Source organism: Cervus canadensis, chromosome 10, assembly GCF_019320065.1.
Source record: "Cervus canadensis isolate Bull #8, Minnesota chromosome 10, ASM1932006v1, whole genome shotgun sequence".
Classification (NCBI taxonomy): domain Eukaryota; kingdom Metazoa; phylum Chordata; class Mammalia; order Artiodactyla; family Cervidae; genus Cervus; species Cervus canadensis.
Window position 1 is genome coordinate 43,949,166 of NC_057395.1, and position 21,424 is coordinate 43,970,589.

The following is a 21,424-nucleotide window of genomic DNA, read 5'->3' on the forward strand; positions in this document are numbered from 1 at the left end:
AACTCATGTGCATTGAGTCAGTGATGCCATCCAACCATCTCATCCTCTGTTGCCCCCTTATCCTCTTGCCCTCAATCTTTCCCAGCATCAGGGTCTTTTCCAGTCCGTTGGCTCTTCACATCAGGTGGTCAAAGTATTCGAGCCTGAGCTTCAGCACCAGTCCTTCCAATGAATATTCGGGTTGATTTCCTTGAGAATTGCCTGGTTTAATCTCCTTGCTGTCCAAGGGACTCTCAAGAGTCTTCTCCAGCACCACAGTTCGAAAGCATCAATTCTTCGACGCTCAACCTTCCTTATAGTCCAACTCTCTTATATACCTAAATTAGGAGAGCTTTCCATCCCAGAGCTTTGATTCTATTTCTGCCTGGAACCAGGGGTCATCACTTACTTGACACTATGTCAGAATTTATAGAACAGTGAGTCTCAAAGTGTGGTCCATGGATCTGCATATCCACGTCCCACTGGATAAGAAACTGCTGGGGGCCTGGGAATCTATGCTTGGTGATGCTAGTCCTTACACTGAGGCCACTTCCATCGAGCCTCAGCTGAGAATTAGGGGTCGGGTATCAACTTCACCATCTTATGTCTCTACCAAAGCTGTGTAACTCACTGTCACTATTATGGTTGGCATCCTACATCAGTGCAACTCTGCCCCTCCCAGTAGTTCTTCATGGAAAGGCAGTGGTCTTTGGTGATTTTCCTCCACAACCAGCATGTCTCCAGGTGTGTCCTAATCCTGGGTCTTGTTTTGCAGTAAGAGAAACCCTTGGAGCATGTTGTCAACTTTAAAGTCAGAAGGGATGGTCTATCTGTTGAGATTTTAATTTCACAAATATTTTTTTTACTTTTAAAGTTCTAAGTCCTTCATTTCTAAACACAGTAAGCATGTTTATCCTGTACCTGTATCTGACATGTGTGGCCCCAGTTCTGCAGTGTTTGCTCACCTCTGCTAAAAGTGAAAGTGAAAGTCACTCAGTCATGTCTGACACTTTGCAACGCCATGGACTATACAGTCCATGGAATTCTCCAGGCAAGAATACTGGAGTGGGTAGCCATCCCCTTCTCCAGGGGATCTTCCCAACTCAGGGATCAAACCCAGGTCTCCTGCACTGCAGGCGGATTCTTTACCAGCTGAGCCACCCACCCCTAATGACTAGGGCTTGTTTCCTCAAGTGCTTAATTCCAGACTTGAGTTCCACAGCATGATCTGTGAACATTTTCTGAGATCTGTCTTTAGCACATTCTTCCAGAGGGGATTTTCATTTGCTCCTGCCAAGAATCGGAGCAGAGGTGAGTGGGATTTCCCAGCCCTGGACACTCCAAACTGAGTGTTCAAGGCACACGAAGGGTGAGGGCTTGGGATTCAAGTGCAGGCTTGTGGCTGCAGGTTCTCTGAGTTGAAGTTGCCCCAAGCTACAGGTCACTCGCAAGATCTAAGGAACAAGAATATTTACTTGCAAGACTGCTGTCTCTATCACTCACTGGTGAGGAGGAAGATTCTTGCTTGAGTCTGTGTCCTCATTCACAGCCCTCTCGAGGAATTCTTTGACCATACAGGTGGCCTCCATACCTCTGAACCACAGAGTTGTGTAGGGAGTGGGGTGTCATTGCTATTGATGGTGACGATAGTGTCCACATCATCTTGTGCTGTTGGTGGTAGTGATGTTAGTGGTAGTGGTGGTGGTGGTATGGGAGGGGTTATGGTCAGGAATCAGTCAGCTTTTCCTTTGAAGAGCAGATAAAAGCTATTTTAGGCTTTGCAGATCATATGGCTTCTTATTACAGGTGTTTAACTGCTCTTTTAGTGCAGAACAGTTAGAAGCATATGTGAATGAACGGATATGGATGGGGTTCAATAAAACTGTATTTATGGTTGGTGGGAATGCAAACTAGTACAGCCGCTATGGAAAACAGTGTGGAGATTTCTTAAAAAACTGGAAATAGAACTGCCATATGACCCAGCAATCCCACTTCTGGGCATACACACTGAGGAAACCAGATCTGAAAGAGACACATGCACCCCAATGTTTCATAGCAGCACTGTTTATAATAGCCAGGACATGGAAGCAACCTAGATGCCCATCAGCAGATGAATGGATAAGGAAGCTGTGGTACATATACACCATGGAATATTACTCAGCCATTAAAAAGAATTCATTTGAACCAGTCCTAATGAGATGGATGAAGCTGGAGCCCCTTATACAGAGTGAAGTAAGCCAGAAAGATAAAGAACATTACAGCATCCTAACACATATATATGGAATTTAGAAAGGTGATAACGATAACCCTATATGCAAAACAGAAAAGAGACACAGAAATACAAAACAGACTTTTGAACTCTGTGGGAATGTGAGGGTGGGATATTTCAAAAAGAACAGCATGTATACTATCTATGGTGAAACAGATCACCAGCCCAGGTGGGATGCATGAGACAAGTGCTCCGGCCTGGTGCACTGGGAAGACCCAGAGGAATCGGGTGGAGAGGGAGGTGGGAGGGGGGATCGGGATTGGGAATACATGTAAATCCATGGCTGATTCATATCAGTGTATGACAAAACCCACTGGAAAAAAAAAATTCAAAAAGAAAAAAAAAAAAAAACTGTATTTATGGATACTAACAGGCTTCCCTGATGACTCAGGTGGTAAAGAATCTGCCTGCAGTGCAGGATATCTGGGTTCAATCCCTGGGTCAGGAAGATCCCCTGGAGAAGGAAATGGCTACCCACTCTAGAATTCTTGCCTGGAGAATCCCATGGACAGAGGAGTTTCTAATTTCTCAGTTTTCACGTATCATGGAATATACTTCTTATCTTCAGTCATTTAAAGATGTAAAAAAATCTTTCTTGCTTGTGGGTTGAATTTGTCTGACGGGGTATAGTTTGCCAATTCCTGGTGATGGTAGTGGTGGTGGTAATGTGATGATGATGGTGAAAATGGTGATGATAGAGGTGATGGTGGTGGTGGTGGTAATGATGGTAATGATGGTGGAGATGGTGGTAGTGGTGGAGATGGTGGTGATGATGGAGCTGGTGATGATGGTGGAGATGGTGGTGATGGTGATGATGGTGGAGATTGTGATGATGGTGGAGATGGTGGTGATGGTGGAGATGGTGATGATGGTGGAGATGGTGGTGATGGTGGAGATGGTGGTGATGATGGAGCTGGTGATGATGGTGGAGATGGTGGTGATGGTGGAGATGGTGATGATGGTGGAGATGGTGGTGATGGTGGAGATGGTGGTGATGATGGAGCTGGTGATGATGGTGGAGATGGTGGTGATGGTGATGGTGGAGATGGTGGTGATGGTGGAGATGGTGGTGATGATGGAGCTGGTGATGATAGTGGTGATGGTGATGGTGGAGGTGATGGTGGTGATGGTGGAGATGATAATGATGGTAGTAATGGTGATGGTGGAGATGATGGTGATTAAAAGCTAGAGGTGGTGAAGGTAGACATGGAGGTACTATTGGAAAGGAAGACTCTTCCCACAACATCTTCCTTAAGACTGAGATAGAGACCCACAGAGCTAAAGGAAGTTAGCACAACTTTCACAGACAGCAGAGTCCTTGATACACAGGTTTACACACTTCTGATATCACACCCTTGCCTCTCCACAGTCTTGAATCAGGCTCAGATTCCTGTGCTTTTCCCAGAGGTGCTGTGACAGAGCCTGGCTCCCCACAGGAGTCTGAATCAGCTGTGTGATCAGGAAGTCCCCAACCACCCGAAGTGATGAGTTGGGTGATGCAGCATTTTGCAATTGTAATGTGCCATTTAAACGTTAAATAACAATAACCGATCTGGTTCTAATGCTTCATTAACTTTCTCCACTGCCAGATCACAGGCTTTTGTGTGTGTTTATGCTAAAGGCAGATTTTAATTGTTTTAATGAGGATTTGCAAGCAGATCTCTTCTCTCGACACTTGGGCACTGGTGAGAATGCATCTATTATTTGCTTAGCAGGAGGGAAGTATTACTGTTGACACAAGAGGCGTCTGACAGTGTTGGGGTTTAGGGAAGACCCCGTACCTGGTGCCCTCCTAACGCTTTGCTGATTGAGCCGTGTGAGGGCAGATTGTGTGAGGAGCAATCCAGGCCTGTCATAGGGCCCAAGCATCGTGCGAAACGAATCTGCTAATTAGTTTTGTTTTCCCCATCGACTGCCTAGTTAGTTTGCTCTGTTCTCCTTTGATTCAAAGATGCTGCTCTAAAGGTAGTTTTACGTGTTAAATGTGACTCTTGCTGCACAAAATCTGGCACAGATAAGGGTGTTAATCAGCTGCAGAGGCACAGACATCAAGTACTACTCTACAAAATTCCTTGCTCCCCCAGTAGACACACATTAACAGTGCAGATGCTCCTGTCTTCCAGGGGATGCGGAGTGAGTGAAAGGAGGTGGGGAGATAGATTTTTTTTCAAAATCTAGAATTGTTTACAGGCTCAGAGAAAAAGACAACTCATAGGAAGAAGGTTTAGTTCTTCACTTGCGTTTACTTCATTGCTCATACCTCTGGAAATTATTACACTTACTACTCTGGTTCTCAAAACTTCCTTTAGATTTTTTTTTTCTGAGTTACTTCCTCAGAGCAACACTTTTATGAAGTATTGGAAACAAGGTTAAGACAAACATAACCTGGAATATGTAATCCCAGTTTCTCCACGGAGAGGCTCATGTATAATTCTGCCATATTCATAATTAAGGGTCCTGGTGGTGCGCGTGTGTGGTGGGGCCAGATTCAGACAGAGCTCAGCATCGCTCAGACCCTTTTTCTGGTGAGGGAGATGGAGGCTTGGGCCGCAGTCCTGGCCGCCTTGTTTGAAGCCCCTGCTGCTCTGGGGTGGGAGCTTTCTGTCCAATGAGGAGGCAGGCTCAGCCCGAGGTGTGCCCTCCGTCAGCGGGTCACATGGCCTGTCTCCTCACGGGCTTTCTTTGGTCCAGCTGAGGTGGGGGAGACCCCGCCTCTGCTCTCCACACTTCTAGGGCATCTGTCACTCCATGTTCTGGGGCCAGACGTGAAATGCCTTTCCCACACACACTCCAGAGGCGCAGCTGAGAGTTCATTTTGCTTTGTTCTGTTTTGAAGACATTTCCATTCTGACTTGGTTTCCCTTGTGGTTCAAACGGTAAAGAATCTGCCTGCAGTGCTTGCAGCCCAGGTTCGATCCCTGGGTCAGGAAGATCCGCTGGAGGAGGAAATGGCAACCCACTCATGTATTCCTGCCTGGAAAACCCCATGGACAGAGGAACCTGGCGGGCTACAGTCCATGGGGCCACAAAGAGTCAGATGCGACTGAGCGACTAATGCAGTCATCTCCATTCTGACTGCGCATTTGCCAGAAAAAGAAAGCTCTATTGTACTAACAACTCAACAGAAGAGGTGCAGTCGTAATTAATCCAGTATTACATAGGATCTCAAGGAGAACAACCACCCCCTCCAACAAAATGCCGTGCAGCCACACAACGGATGACCCCCCCGGCCGTGGAAGGAACGAAGCACTGCCACGGACACACCAGTGCACCCTGAACACATGATGCTCAGTGAGAGAAGCCCGTCACAGACATCACATGCATGATTCTTTTTATGTGAAGCACCCAGAATAATCAAACCCATACATGTAGTAGGCAGACTGGCAGCTGCCAGCAGCTGGGGGAGAGAGCAGTGCTTGCTGTGTAACAAGTGATGGAAATATTCTGGAAATGGATGGGGGGAAGACTGCACACCTCTGTGAGTATGCTACAGGCCTGGGAACTGTGCACTTTAAAAGTCAGGTGGGGCCTTCCCTGGTGGTCCAGTGGTTAGGAATCCGCCTTGCGATGCAGCGGGTGCAGGTTCGATCTCTGGTCGGGGAGCTGAGATTCCACGAGCTGCGGAGCAACTAAGCCCATGTGCCACAACTACTGAGTCCGCGCTCCGGAGCCTGTGTGCCACAACTCAAGTCCGTGCACTGTGACGGAAGAGCCCACACGACACTGCCAAGATCCCTTGTGCTGCAACTAAGACCTTGTGCAGCCGAATAAATCAATTAATATTTTAAAACTAGTTTTAAAAATAAAAAAAAGTCAGGTGAACATTATGATGTTGGCACGTGTGTGCTGGATCGTGTCCAACTCTCTGCAACCCCATGGGCTCCTCTGTCCATGGGATTTTCTGGGCAAAAATACTGGGGCAGGTTGCCATTTCCTCCTCCAGGGGATCTTCCTAACCCAGGGATCTTCCCGACCCAGGAATTGAACCTGTGTCTCTAGATTATATCCCAATAATGTTGTTATTTTTTTTTTAATGAATGAAGTTACCAACTAAAATGAGAGAACAACAGAACTGGGATCTCCCTGAAACAGCATGCACCCCTCAGCTGTGAGGGCTGACGGTGGGGTCCACAGTCTGACAAGCTTCCCCAATTTTCTGGGTGATGCGTGGGTGTCACTCCAGCTGAGCAAGGAGATGGTACAGCTTGGAGTCAGACATACCTGGTTCAAATCCCACCTGTTTCTCTTCCTTGCTGGAGCATCTTTTCTCTTTTTCTTTGCTTTTTAACACACTGGGTTTGTCATCACTTTCCTGCCAAGAAGCAATCATCTTCCAATTTCATGGCTGCAGTCACCATCCAACAGTGATTTTAGAGCCCAAGAAGAGGAAACCTGTCACTGCTTCCACCTTTTCCCCTCCTATTTGCCATGATGTGATGGGACCAGATGCCATGATCTTAAGTTTTTTAATATTTAATTTTAGGTCAGTCTCTTCCTTCACCCTCATCAAGAGGTTCTTTAGTTCTCTTTGCTTTCTGCCATTAGAGTGGTATTATCCACATATCTGAGGTTGTTGATATTCCTCCCAGCAATTCACTAGAGAGCATTCCCTAAAAAGTGCAAAATAGCCCTTGTGTTGTTCATTCGGATCTGCGTCAGTAGCTCTAGGAGGTCAAGACTCCACCTTCCTGACTGAATCTCAGGGGGTGCTGATGCTGCAGGCTCTCAGCTGACTCTGGGTGGTGGAGACATAAGCTGTGCCTGCCTCCAAATGCCACGATTTCAACTGATTTCGGGATTGGTACACGGCAAGGAGATCCCTAAGTAGGGTTAGTCCAGTCTTGTAACCCCTGAGACTGTTACTTTTGACAGACATTCACTGAACACTGGCTGTATACCAGAGCAAGAACAGGGAGGAAACTGTGGTCCTTTTGTCTCAGGCTCTGGGCAGGGCAGGGCTGAGGAGGTGGTGATGTTGAGTAGCTGTCACATTGGCAGAGAAGGATACACCAGGAGCTATAAGAGGAACCGGAGCCCATCGGCCGGGAACACACCAGAAAAGGGAGGGTCACACTGGCTACGCTGGAACAAGGGACTCCATCCAAGAAGAGGAATTTAAACAAATGCAACCACATATCATTTGTAAGATACTCACTGCAGATCCTGGCAGAAGGAGCTGAGTCTGAGAAGCCGATCTGAGCTTCAAGGTTTTTCTGGTCTTGGTGGCACATCCAGCCCTGCACGATGGGCCCGTCAGCTTCTCTGTGGAAGGGTGAAGATCAGAGAGGCTGGATGTTTGGACCAGAAACACCTGGAGGAGCTGGGAGGGTGACCAGGTGTGGAGGTGACGCTCACACATAGGACGTGCTTCGCAGGGGCTCAGAATTCCTGGTTTTAGCTCTTGGTTGTTACTGGGCCCCGGGGCTGAGGGCTCAGAGGCCCAGCAGCAGAGCCGGCACTGTGTTCGGACTTCTCAAACGTGTCACGGTGTCAAGTGGTGACACGCACGCCTCTCAGTGCATACCATGCCCTCGACCAGTCATCTGTCGACGTGATTAAACTGCTATTTTCCCATTAATCGCAAGGGTGTCTTCTTTCTCTCCTCCTCTGCTCGGTGTGAAATTGTAGATTCCTGTGCGTGTGCGTGCTCAGTCGCTTCAGTTGTATCCAACTCCTTGTAACCCTGTGGACTGTAGCCCCCCAGGCCCCTCTATCCATGGGATTCTCCAGGCAAGAATACTGGAGTGGGTTGCCATTCCCTTCTCCAGGGGATCTTCCTGACCCAGGGATTGAACCCGAGTCTCTTATGTTTCCTGCATTGGCAGGCGGGTTCTTTACCACTAGTGCCACCTTAGATTCCTGTAGCTACCCCCAAACAAAGCAGTTATAATGTAAGACAATTCTTAAATCTCCCAGAAAACCAGAACAGCAAAAGCCTCAAGATGGAATGCTACTGCATAATAGTTATTAACTTGCAAAGAGGAAAAGCTGTCTCCCCAAAATCGTAACCTTTGGTGTCTTCTTCTTAACATCTGAAACTCTAGAACAGAACGTGATCTAGAGGGAAATAGTTTAGAAGAATTCTTAATTGTATTCCAGATACACAGGTGTTTCTCTAAGCCGAGCACCACTGAGACAGGGAAATTTTCAGTCCACTTCCTGTGACCCTGCTGAAGGCCAGTGTGAGTGTCAGAATAATTCTAACATGTGTGTAGAACATACTAAAATGTGCATGTAAGATTTCCTTAGCTGGGGAGCTTAGTCCATGTACAGCGCTAACATGTAGGTCTTCTTATCACTTACCTTCTAAATCTGTGTGGGGCATTTTTGGTTTTGGTTTTTATCCTACAAAAGCATTTTATGGTAAGTTATATGCAAAAGCAACTTAGTTCTTAAGGAAAAATAAAAGATAAAATAGATCAATATTTAAGATATACTAGACAAAACATCTGAAGATATAAAGATAAAAATACATTACTCAAAAATCTTGAATTTATTAGAATATAGAGCTTTTAAATCCCTCTAGTCAAAATTTCATTCACAAGAGGTTGTAGTTTTGTTGCTTGTTGAAAATCTATTTGAAAAGATCAAAAGCTAAAATAATTCTTTATTCCTTTGTTCCATTAGTACTAAGTCACAAGATCTTTGTAAGTCAGCCCTCTCTTCCTTGGTGCGAGTTTTTCTGCTGGGATGAGGAGCCTGGGAGAGTTGAATGAATGGCCCCACTTGTCCCGTGGTCAAGCCTGGTGTGGGTGGGCTTGCTTGTGGGTTTCAGGAGTCAGCTGAAATCCTGGGGTTCTCTGGGGCGACAGTGGTCCTAATTCCTGCACAGCCTCCTTCATTGGGAAGCAGAGTCTGTCCAAAGATGTACAGGGTCTATCTCTGCCTCCCTCTGGCCACTGCCCCCACCGAACCTGTCTAAACCATGAGGGTAAGTGGGTTCAGATCAGTGACCGTTCACCCCAGCGACCAGGACACCCTGGGACAATCAGGGTCTGACTGATGAGCTTTTCAGGTGTGATTTCCTTGTCTCATCTCCGTTTCTTCCTCCTCCAGGAGAAATGGGCCCCGTGAGGCGGGCGTGACCCTCGAGTCCAGCCCGCCAGCCCGACGACCAGCCGGGAGGACAGCACCATGGCTGGAGTCGTGGAGCAGAAGAGCGGGCTGGTGCACGGCAAGCTGGGCGAGGCTGGCAAGAGGAACGGCCTCATCAACACCAGGAGCCTGGTGGCCGAGAGCCGGGATGGCCTGGTGTCCGTGTACCCTGCTCCCCAGTACCAGAGCTGCCGGGTGGTGGGCAGCGTGGCACCAGCTGGCCCAGACGGCACCAGGAACGAGCCGCTCCAACAGCTGCTGGACCCCAGCACGCTCCAGCAGTCGATGGAGTCCCGCTACCGGCCCAACCTCATCCTCTACTCGGAGAGCGTGCTGCGCCCCTGGGGGGACGGCGTGGCGGCCGACTGCTGTGAGACCACCTTCATCGAGGATCGCTCGCCCACCAAGGAGAGCCTGGAGTACCCCGATGGCAAGTTCATCGACCTCTCGCCCGAAGACATCAAGATCCACACGCTATCCTACGACGTGGAGGAGGAGGAAGAGTTCCAGGAGCTGGAGGTCAGAGCGTGTGTTTGTCACGGGCTGTCGGGAGTGGGATGTGGGGCTCTGGGGGGACGAGAGCCAGGCCGGTGCAAGTCAGGACATGAAGCCAGTGAGTGAAAGTGCAAGGAAACCGCAGCCTCCTGGGCACCCTTCACTCAGAATCTGTGTGAGAGATACAGGGATGGAGAAGGAGGTGAGGACTGGGACCTAGGGCTTCAGCGGGGATTCTGCTTAGGGGACACAAGGTCGAGGCCATCAGGATGGCACTAAGACGTGTTTAAGGGCTGACCGTGCTGGCAGCTCAAGGGGCTGGGGGTCTCTGCTGACCGCCCGGCCACAGGGGAGAGTGCTGTACTGTGCTAAGTGGCTTCAGCTGTGTGCGATTCTATGGATGGTAGCCCACCAGGCTCCTCTGTCCAAGGGATTCTCCGGGAAAGAATACTGGAGTGGGTTGCCATGCCCTCATCCAGGGACTCTTCCTGGCCCAGGGAACAGTGGCCACTGGCCAAAGCCCCCAGGGGAAGGAGGTTCCGCACGAGCCTGGAAGTGCACACTTTGGGACAAGTTGGGATGTTTTGGTTGCCACATGTGGTTTCTTAATTTGACATTCTGGAGTGTTTACTAAGGATTGTTGGAGCAGCTGAAACCTAAAACCGGCTGGAAGAAATAGTTGAAATTGATAGCATAAGGGGCAGACAAGCTGAATTATTGTAGAGTCCCGTCTTCCGCAGGGCAGGCATGGGCGTGGGATCACACTCTTAAAAACATGCGTGTTGGCCATGCTGTGCCGCACAGCTGCCCCCATGGCGGGGTGAGAGCAATGCCACAGGTTTCTGAGCCCAGGAGACCAGCACCCAGGCTGGGAGGCAGTCGTTTCATGGCTGTGGGGATGGCTGGAAGAAGGCTGCTCCACTGGGCTTGCCGGGTTCCCCTACTGGCCTGAGCCTGAGAATGCGGGCTGGCCACTAGCCCCGGAGACAGGCCCACACACCTGTCATCACATGGCGGCCACATGAGTCCAGCAAGCCAGAGCTCTCCAAGCCTGTGCGTGGAACACACGTTACATCTGACCGTCCCAAGCAAGTCATGTGGCCAAGACCAAAGTCGGTGTGCAAGGGGCTGCTCAGGGTGACGGGACAGGAACATATCAACCGGGGGCCAGGATGGCAGCAGCCCCCAGAGAGCAAGGGTGCAGACCGCTCAGCATCACTGTTTAATCGTCAAACTGAATGGAATGAGAACAGTCGTGCTCCTATTGTGAATGAAACAAAAAACAGCCCACACTGACCTGAGGCTCTTCCTAGGAAGCAGCTCTACTTCAGACAAGAGAGAAAACATGGTTTTGCATCCTTGGGGAATGCCATAGCATCAGTGGGTCTACAGCAGAGCAATTCTGTTTCCAGGAAATCACAGTTTGCAGAGAGCTTTGCCCAGGTAGGAGCAGGGTCTGTCACAGGAGCTTCCCCTCTGCCCTCATCTCCTGCCTGATCGGGCTCGCCCTGCACTTGCAGCAGAGCGGTCCTAGTGCAGATAGGTCTGCTCCCCGGGCACGCATCTGCAGGAGCTCGTGTGGTTGCGTCCTCTGGGGTCTGGGGTCGGCGGTGTTAGCAAGCAGATGTGCAGCTCATTGAAAGCATCTCACGGAGGGGCCTTGGCCACAGCATCTGCCCTGCACTGTCTCACAGCAGAGAGTAGTCCTGGGGGGCTCTGGAGGTGCATAAGGATGGAGGGTGGCCAAGCAGGCCACCTCGGGAGCCCTGGGCATTCTCCAGGTGTGTGATCACCAGGCTGGGGCCCTGCAGCCCTGGGGCCTCCTCCTGGTTCCCGGACACAACAGCTAAACCTCATCTCCAGGACCCCAACTGCTGGAAATCACATTTCCTTGTCACACAGACAAATTTAAACGGAGAGATGCAGGCACACCTAATAAAGCAGTTCTGCAAAATGTCAAATTCGGGTTTAAAGCTGTGAAAAGAAGTGGCTGCAGGTCAGGACTGGAGGGCCTCGCTGCGTGTTGAAAGGCTGATTGCCACCCCTTTGTGACAAAGCCAAGTCTGCACATCCATCAGAGAGCCCATGGAATGTCATCACTGGGAACCAGTGACGCAGGAGGAAAGGGGAAGGAGATGCATCCTTTGGGAGCATCTTCCCTCCCTCCTCTCACCATCCCGTCTGACCCCAGCAGCCACACCAGGTAGCAGGCTCTGTCCCTGACACTGCACATGAGAGGCAGAAGCTTGCAGGGCTCCCAGGTGCCTCTGCTGGCTCCAGACGCCTGCGTGGTCCCCAAACAGCTGTCTCGGATACAGCTGCCTCCTCACGTCTGAGCCCTCAGCTGGACCTCCCTCCCGTGAAAAACCAGAAGTCCCGGAAACCTGTCGGGAGAGATAGGATTTCACACTACAGGTAGCACCTGCAGAGGCTTCTTCACACACAGAAGAGCTGGGAGAACGCGCAAACACTGGACGAGAACCCCAAAGCGAGAATGAGACAGAACAACAAAAATAGAAGAGGGGACCCAGAGGAAACAGAAATCACTCAGAAAAAAAGCAGGCAGTGTTTTGAACACAATCTCACGTCCTGTGAGGCTGGGAGAGGCTGATCTGGAGTGGGGTGAGGAAGCAGGATGTGGTTCGGTTGGTTTGCCTGGCTGTCCCAGGCTGGACCCTCACACGCAGTGATGACAGAGGTGGTGAGTGGGGCTCCTTCCTTCACTCCTGGTTCAGGGGCAGTGCTCAGACCCTCAAATGAATGACCAAGCTTTTTAGGCTCTTTATCAGGTGTAGAAAGTGGCCTTTGTCAAGATGTGGTTGAACAGTTTTTTAATATAAAAAACAGGTGTTTAACTTTGCCAAATGTCCATTTAGATCATCATATGTGTTGGGGGGTTGTCTTTATCCTATTGATATGACCTATTACATTAATTGACTTTCACATGTTGAACTATCCTTTCATATACTAAGCTATCCTTTATATTTGGGGATAAATTGGCCATGGTGTTTGCGCCTCTTTAAATATTGCTGGATTCAACGTGCTAACAACTTGGTAAGGATTTTTATTTCCGTGTCCATGAGGACCCTTGGTCTTTGACAACTGCAGCTTTCTTTTCTTGTGTCTTTCTCTGTTTTTGATGTCAGGGTGACACTGGCCACAAAGGATGAGTTGGGAAGTGTTCCTTCTTCTTCTGTCTGAAAGATGCTGCCCTGCGCTGGGACTTTTTCTTCTCAGATTGTCATTCATATTCACAGTGAAGCCACCTCGGCCCAGGCTCTTCTTTGTGGGAAGATTTTTTTTTTTTTTTACTACTGATCAGACCTGATTTCCTTATGATTTGAAAGAAAATCTTTAGGTTTTTCTTTCATCTTGACTCAGCTTTAGTAATTTGTGCCACTCCAGGGATTTTTTTCCCCCTTTTATCTTAGTTACCTAACTTGTCACCGTAAGGTTGTCCGGAATAGTCCACTTAAATCTTCCTACTTTCTGCGCAATTGGTGATGTCTCCTCTTTTTCCTGCCTAATTTGGTGATTTTCCATTTTTTCCTTGCTCAGCCTAGCCAAAGGTTTATAAATTCTGATGATCTTTTCATATATCTCTCATCTGGTTCCATTGGTTTGTCCTTCATTTCAGTTTTCCATTTCAGTGATTTTCACTCAGATGTTTATGATATTTTCCTCTCTGTTTCCTATAGTCTAAATTTGCTCTTCTTTATCTAGTTTCTTTAGGCTGGAGCTTAGTTATCGCTTTGAGATTTTTCTTCCTGTATAATATATGTCTTTAAAGCTGTAACTTTCAAACACTATTTCAACTGCCTCCTATAAACTGTGATATGTTGTGTTTTCATTTCCTGTTCAGTTCAAACTGGGATGTGAGGAGAGCTTCCCAGGCACCGCGGTCCTCTCCTTTCCAGGAGCTCCTTGTTAAATTCCTGGGTCACCCAGCTATCTGCCACTTGGCCCAAACAGACTAGAGCCATAAGGTGGGAGAACTGAAAGCTTGGGAAAGGAGCTTCCACCCTATGCTCCCTAATCCACTCAGCTCCATCTAGCAGCAGAGAATCTGGTCTCCAAGAGGAGCCCCTCCCTAGCAGAAATACTTCATGGCCAAGCTGGTGGTGGGTCTGGATGAGCTCAGGGCAAGAACAACCAGACTCACACTATTCTTTGTTGTTTTTTTTTTTATACTCCATGATTTTGTTTATAATATTCTTTTTTTAATTAATTAATTTATTTTAATTGGAGGCTAATTACTTTACAATATTGTAGTGGTTTTGCCATACATTGACATGAATCAGCCGTGGATGTACATGTGTCCCCCATCCCGAACCCCCCTCCCACCTCCCTCCCCATCCCATCCCTCAGGGTTGTCCCAGTGCCGGCTTTGAGTGCCTGGTTTCATGTATCGAACTTGGACTGGTCATCTATTTCACATATGATAATAAACATGTTTCAATGCTATTCTCTCAAATCATCCCACCTTCGCCTCCTCCCACAGAGTCCATGTTCTTTATATCTGTGTCTCTTTTGCTGTCTCACATACATATACAGACTCACACTACTCTGACTCAGGATTCAGCAGTGGTTGTAAGCAAACACCCCTCCATTTATCACTGACCCGGGGTCATTGCTGAGCCCTCCAAGAAGGCTGTTTTGAAAATTCTCTTCAGTCATTTCTCAGGGACAGGATTTGCCTGCCTCCTGGCTCTGTCATACCAGAAGTCTTACAGGATATTATCTGAAGTGCTGTGTGTGTTTTCCAGCAGGCACTAGATGTGGACAAAGAATATGCCCACAGATGGCTTTTACTTAGGTTAAGAATCTTAATCAAATTAATTATCTTTAAATAATCTGACATATATCCACTTAAAGCATTAGGGAATTTAATTACTCATTTTCCTCCCTTGAGACAGTATGTTCCATTCAGTTCAGTCGCTCAGTTGTGTCCGACTCTTTGCGACCCCATGGACCGCAGCACGCCACGCCTCCCTGTCCATCACCAACTCCTAGAGTTTACCCAAACTCATGTCCACTGAGTCGGTGATGCCATCCAGCCATCTCATGCTGTCATCCCCTTCTCCTCCCGCCTTCAATCTTTCCATAAATAAAAAAATATATTTAGACATCCCAGTTTCTTATGGCTGTAAGTGCGGATCATTCACCCTTAGATGAATGATCTGAAAATCACTCAAAATGATCAGAAGATCTGTCTTAACTCTCCTTGTAGTCACATCTGATCTAGTGCTATCCAAACTCCTCTTTCTGTAAACAGGCCTATGTGAATAACTTCCTATCTGGAAATTAAATTTACCTTTATGGAATAAATATTTTGAGGGCATCCTACATACTGACAATCTCCAAAGACAAATTCAAAAATATCATGTGCAATGTAAGCATGATCGGAATAGTAGTGTGCCATTTACTGTTTTCATTTTCTGTGTCAAGGGGAACTCTCATTTAAATGTGGGACTCACAGCATGTTTCTTAAAAAGTAAAAATCAATATCTTTATATTCTCATCTTACATTTGCCAGTAAAAGGCACTGGAGTGTGTAATTATAGCCGTTTGATGAGGGGAGAATCTCTGAGATAATAAATCCATCTGTCATAAGAACACAAGAGGATCGTTCATCATGTTCCTCTGAAATACTTTACGATAAGCAGAAGGATTGGGGCATCAGATTGAATTTGTATGCCAAGGAAATAAAACCTTTTTACTTTTTCAAGCTCACACTGATCAGATCTCTCATCCGTGGCTTCTGAGCCCCTGCTCAGAATCACAGTTGGGAGAAAACTGTTTATCTGTTTTGACAAAGGAAGAATCTTTCATCATTATAAGACTACAGTTACTCTGGGACTTCCCTGGTGGTCCAGTGACTAAGGCTTCACACTCACAATGCAGGGGCCCGGGTTTCATCCCTGGTCAGGGAATTAGATCCCACATGCCGCATCGAAGTTCAAAGATCCCACTTGCTGCAACTACGACCTAGATCAGCCAAATGAATTTTTTTAAAAAGACTACAGCTATTCTAAGATTTCCAGGAGTAATATCAACAACTTCAGATATGCAGATGATACCACTCTAATGGCAGAAAGTGAAGAACTAAAGAACCTCTTGATGAAGGTGAAAGAAGGGAGTGAAAAACTGGTTTAAAACTCAACATTAAAAAAACTAAGATAATGGCATCCAGTCCCATCACTTCCTGGCAAATAGAAGGGGAAAAAGTAGAAGCAGAGACAGATTTTATTTTCTTGGGCTCCAAAATCACTGTGGATGGTGACTGCAGCCATGAAATTAAAAGACACTAGCTCATTGGAAGGAAAGCTATGACAAACTTAGCATGTTAAAAAGCAAAGACATCACTTTGCTGACAAAGGTCCGTATAGTCAAAGCTACAGTTTTTCCAGTTGTCACTTATGAATATGAGAGTTGGGTGACAAAGAAGGCTGAGCACCAAAAAATTGATGCTTTCTAATTGTGGTGTTCGAGAAGACTCCTGAGGATCCCTTGGACAGCCAGAAGATCAAACCAGTCAATCCTAAAGGAAATCAACCCTGAATATTCATTGGAAGGACTGATGCTGAAGGTGAAGCTCCAAAACTTTGACTACCTTATGCAAAGATCCAGCTTATTGGAAAAGACCCTGATGCTGGGAAAGATTGAAGGCAGGCGGAGAAGAGGGTGACAGAGGATGAGATGGTTAGATGGCATCACCGATTCAATGAACATGCATTTGAGCAAATCCCGGGTGATGGTGAAGACAGGGAAGCCTGGCGTGCTGAAGTCCATGGGGTCGCAAAGAGTCAGACACGACTTAGAGACTGAACAACAATCCTAATGAAATCAGCTCTCATAAGATTACAGATAGCTGTGAGTCAAACACTAACACAGTAAATGTGATTTGAATGACAGTGAAAGGAGAGTCCGTGACTTTGGTGAATCTCTTTCATACTCAGCTTGAACAAACACCAGTAAAATTTGATTCTAAACCACCTTGGAGTTTAATAAAATTTCTCCAAGCTTAACCAAAGGTCCACCTATTTTAAGCAATCTTCATGTAACAAAACCCAGTACCAAGGGCATCCTTTGGGGTCCCTGAGAGACAGATTTGCTCAATGCTTCACGAAACGTCTCTCCTCAATGCGTGCCCCTAACGCCCATGTTCAGTGACCACCATGCAAGCAGAAAACACTCGTCACGGCCTGGAGCCCTAGGGAGGCCATTTAACCTTGGCCCATGTTGACAAAAACCTCATCTCCCACTTACTACAGTATAATGTTATCAGAAGAGGAAAGTGATCATAAGCATCCAAGTGTGTTAGAAGAAGCGCATCCTTTGAATTTAAAGTTTTGGTGATGACAACATGCCCCAACCTTTTTTGGCTGGATTGCGAGGCATGCAGAACTTCCCAGATGAGGGATCAAATCCATGCCTCCTGCAGTGTAAGCTCAGAGTGTTAACCCCCGGACCACCAGGGAAGTCTGACAATGCCCTTTTTAAGGGAATCTTGGGAAGCATCACCCCTATATCATGGTCTGTTCAGCTTTTTGTCCATTGTGCTTCTGGGAAACAATGGGAGAATAACCACAGAAATCAAGCATGAGCCCAGCTTCATGATTGCCAATATTTTCCTTTTTTTTTTTCCTTTGGCAAGCCATTTCACAGCATTTCCTAAAAAGATAAGGAAAAGTTCACAGGGCTGACATGCAGATGGTTGTTCACAGACATACTGTGAATCCTGAGATGCAAAAAGAAACCAACGCAGGGGAAATAGTGCAGGTGGCTGACCCTCGTGTGCTGGAGTTATGCTAGATTTCTGTAACAAGAGGCATTTGGCCAGTGCAAGGATCATCAGATCATTCTGACTATTAGCAGGTGAGAGAGACTCCATCCTTATGGACAAAGAGCCCGCGTGTTGTCCTTGTGGTCCTGGGCATTGGGTCCGTGGTGCTCATACTCACCAGGAGGAAACAGACACAGAGAAGGCAAGAGAGAAGCCTCACTGTGCAAAGTGCTGAGGGTTCCTGACCGGTTGGTCTCCAGGGAGGGTGCTGTCCCCATTCGGAATTGGGATGGTCCCACCTTGGCTGTCCTGGATGTCAGCTGAGGGCCCCCAAAGGAAGAATCTTTTCTCCTTGATAATGAAAACCACACCACATATCACACCCCTGTCACCAGAGAAATGTGAAACCGAGATAGGAAAACAATCTCTGTTAAAAAACAAATCCACACAGCAAGAGGTGCGCTCTGTTGACGGCAGTGTTTGTAGGAAAACACAGGAAAATGTCCCCTCTGCATGGTTCACCCGAGGTGCCCATAAATATTCACCTGATACCTGTCAGCCTGCAGTGGTGCCAAGCGGACGGGTCATCAGAAACCTCAAGCCTGGAAAAGTGAGAACCACCAGGGGGCCTGGGGGATGGCCGTGTCCTCCTCAAACAGGTAGAACCTGAGAAGTCGGAGGACACTCCTCAGAGTGGAGAGAAGTATATTTAGAAACAGAACACGTTGCTTGGAACCGTAACCTTACATAAGGTGCTGCCCACAGAGGTCTACACCGTGACATACGGATTCAAGAAGGATTTAGCAGAGAAAGCAGTGGTGTTTTGGGGAGGCTTGGTGGAGGAGGGTCCGGGTTGTGAAGGGGCAGCAGCTGTAACTTGAGGTCAGATCCCAGAGGACGGTGGTCTTACCAGCACACCATCCAGTGCTCTGCTGGCCCAGGCTGGGTGAAGTCTGCACATGTTTCAGTATGGCATTGGGTGGATTTTCCTCTTGTGTTTCTTCTAGGAAATAGGAGGAAGATCTAGCTTTTGATAGGTTAGCCAATTCCTGAGTCTCCTCTTCTAATCTTTTTGCTTTTATCCCTTTTGAAATGTCAGTAAGCAGCAGATCACCCAGAGTTAAATAAAGTGCAGACACGTGAGGGTCCTGTGAACAGTCCCCTCCCCCGTCACCTCACTTCTCATTCATTCCCCCCACCCCCAGACTCCTGATCCCCTCGACTTCGCAGCCCCCAATATGGCTTTGCAGCCTCTCCTGCACCCAGAATGTTCTCTCCTCCCCATCGCTGAGCTAGTTTCTCGTCAGCATCCAGGTCACAGTGTTCGTGCCCCTGCTGACAAAGTCTCTGTGTTTGGCTTGTTTATTTCCTGTCACACTGGACACCGCCAAGCCATCTTAGGTTGAATTTCCCAGAAGCGGTCAGTGATGTGAGGACTGACGAGCACCTGATTTGCTGGGAAATGCCCCCTGGAGACCAGCTGGTCAGCAGGGGGAGCAAGATGGGAGGCATCCAGGAGGGACAGGCTTCAAAGCACAGAGGTGCTGGGCCTGGCCGTGGGACCGGGGGTGTGAGTGATGTCCCCATGGACACCGTGGATGGAGGGGCCATGGGTGAGTCGAATATAGCCTCCGAGGTGAGGACCGGAGGCAGAGTTCCTGGATACATCCCCAATTCAGCGCTGAGTGGGCGCCTGATGACCCATCATGCTGATCGGTCTATCAGTGAATAAACGACTCTGTCCGAGGGCCCTCCAGGTCAGTGTCATCCTTTTTTATAATCAAAATGCAGCCAGACTCTCCCTGTGTGAGCACCCAGGCTCCTGGAGCATTTATGCTTCTGGTGAGCATTTATGTGACCTGGACTTTGTTTAATGGGATGCTTTAAAAAGTCTCCAACATCAAGTCCATGGGGCAGACATGGGAACAGCGCTCCACAGGGCTTCCGGTGGCCCCAGGGCCTCCTGGCAGCAGTCGGCTTGGTGCTGAGACACAAGAGCAAACTGTTTCCAGCAAACCACAAAAACAGAGATTCCAAACAAGGAATAAGGAGAAAGCAGAACATGAAGACTGTTATTGGCATTTCATTAGAGAAGAGAGAAATCCCAAGGTCGTTCTAGCTAATAGACCTTCCCCGTGACTGCGGAGGAAAGAGGAGAGGGTAGGGGGTCCCACCAACCCCACTCAGCCCCCTGCCTATCCTTAGAGTGTCCATGGGATTGAGTAAGATCGAAGCTCCCAGGGACAGCCATGCGATCCCTCTGGAGGGGACGGAGTCAGAGGTGCTTCATGTGGACAAGCTCGGCAGGGCCACTGAGCCGCTGTCCCCTGCAAAAGATTGTGCATCTTGAAACAAGATGAAGAGCCTCGTGGAGGCTGAAGAACCCAGGAGAACTGAGGACAGAGAACAGAATGAGTGACGGTGGGCTTGTCATGGTTGCTGCATATTTGCTGAAGTAGACGTTGGTCCAGAGATAGTTATCAGGGCAGACAACTTGCAACATTCCTGACATGCAACGGTGGAGAGATGCCCCCAAGACAGAATCCCCGTGACTCCCCATCCAAACAGCTCTCTTGAGCCCAGCGGCCTCTGTATAGGTAGGTCCCGGCTCTCCAGGGTGGGGCCCGGGTATCTGCATTTCTGACAGCTTCCAGCGAGGCCAATGCTGCTGCCCCTGGACCACACTGTGAGCAGGGCGGGCAGAGAGTGTCACTGCTCAGTGGCCTAGGCAGCTTCTAAGCCACTTTATGGAGAAGCTACAAGAAGGTTTCTCTCGCTAAAGAGGGGCTGCCCCCAGTGCCCCCTTGGGATGCCTGAGGACCCCTCTCTCCTTCTAAGGAGGGCCCTTAACCCATCGACATAGCTCACCCCTTGAGCCCTGCCCAAGGACCCCGCTCTTCCCAGTAAGGCATCACTTGACCCTCCTCATCATCCTGGTCGATCTGCATCCTTCCTGAGATGAGGTGAGAAGTAGATCACCCAGAGGTGATCTGCGCAGTGTGGGGCAGACTGGAGCTCCTGTCCCTCCTTCTAGAACCTTCCTCCCCGAGGCCCGCCGGTACTGCCAGGCCTTTGGCGTCCGGGTGGCACTGGCCTCACTCGCTGCCTCTGCCCAGGCACCTCCTCCCCAGGCTCTTTCCACAAGTCCTCACTGCCTCACACTTAGCCTCAGCGGGTAGTGAGGATGGCTAAGGATCCTTTCCATGTGTCTTCTAGAAACGTAGCAGCGAACTGGTGCAGCCTCACGGAGGAGGCAGGTGAGCTCCTCGCCGGGCGGATGCCAGCGGCTTGGGCAGGGTCCTGGCATCGGGCAGTCTCCACTGGAGGCCAGTGTGCTCCTAAGGGGCTCACGGCTCTGTCCTCTGTTCCAGCTGGAACTGCCCACCCCCCTCCCTGTAACTGCCCACCCCCCATCTGCTGTCCTTAGCATGGGCTGGGGGTCAGGTGTGAGAATGTCAGACTTCTGGCAGACAGGAAAATGTCAGACAGGAGGCTGACCTCTGATCCACCAGTTCTGAGTTCCTTCCCATAACACCCGGGGTCCACCTGGTGGGTAGGACATCTGCATTTGGGAGGCAAAAGCTAAGGGAAGGATGCCAGGGACTTGGAGGAGAGTGTGGAAGGAGCCAGCTGCCACATCAAAGAGAGAACAGATGCCTCCCCAAATAGGAGATACAAATGGCAAATAAGCACGCAGAGATGTCCACATCACCACCTCGGGAAAAGTGCAAACTAAAGCCAGCACAAGCGAGTGCCGTGAGGATGCAGAAGCCAGATGGCCTCCCCGGAAGACAGTTGAT

At 48.6% G+C, this 21,424-nt stretch overlaps 1 protein-coding gene across 5 annotated transcripts in view; it reads left to right on the forward strand.

Annotated features, from left to right (window-relative positions):
• SYNDIG1 (synapse differentiation inducing 1) overlaps positions 1–21,424 on the forward strand; it is a 104,395-nt gene that overhangs the window by 41,541 nt on the left and 41,430 nt on the right. For all 5 annotated transcript variants that reach the window (XM_043480334.1, XM_043480339.1, XM_043480335.1 and 2 more), the window contains exon 2: positions 9,305–9,862. In XM_043480334.1, the coding sequence (XP_043336269.1) occupies positions 9,383–9,862 (480 nt within the window). In that variant the 5' untranslated portion in view covers positions 9,305–9,382. The remainder of the gene's footprint in view (positions 1–9,304; positions 9,863–21,424) is intronic.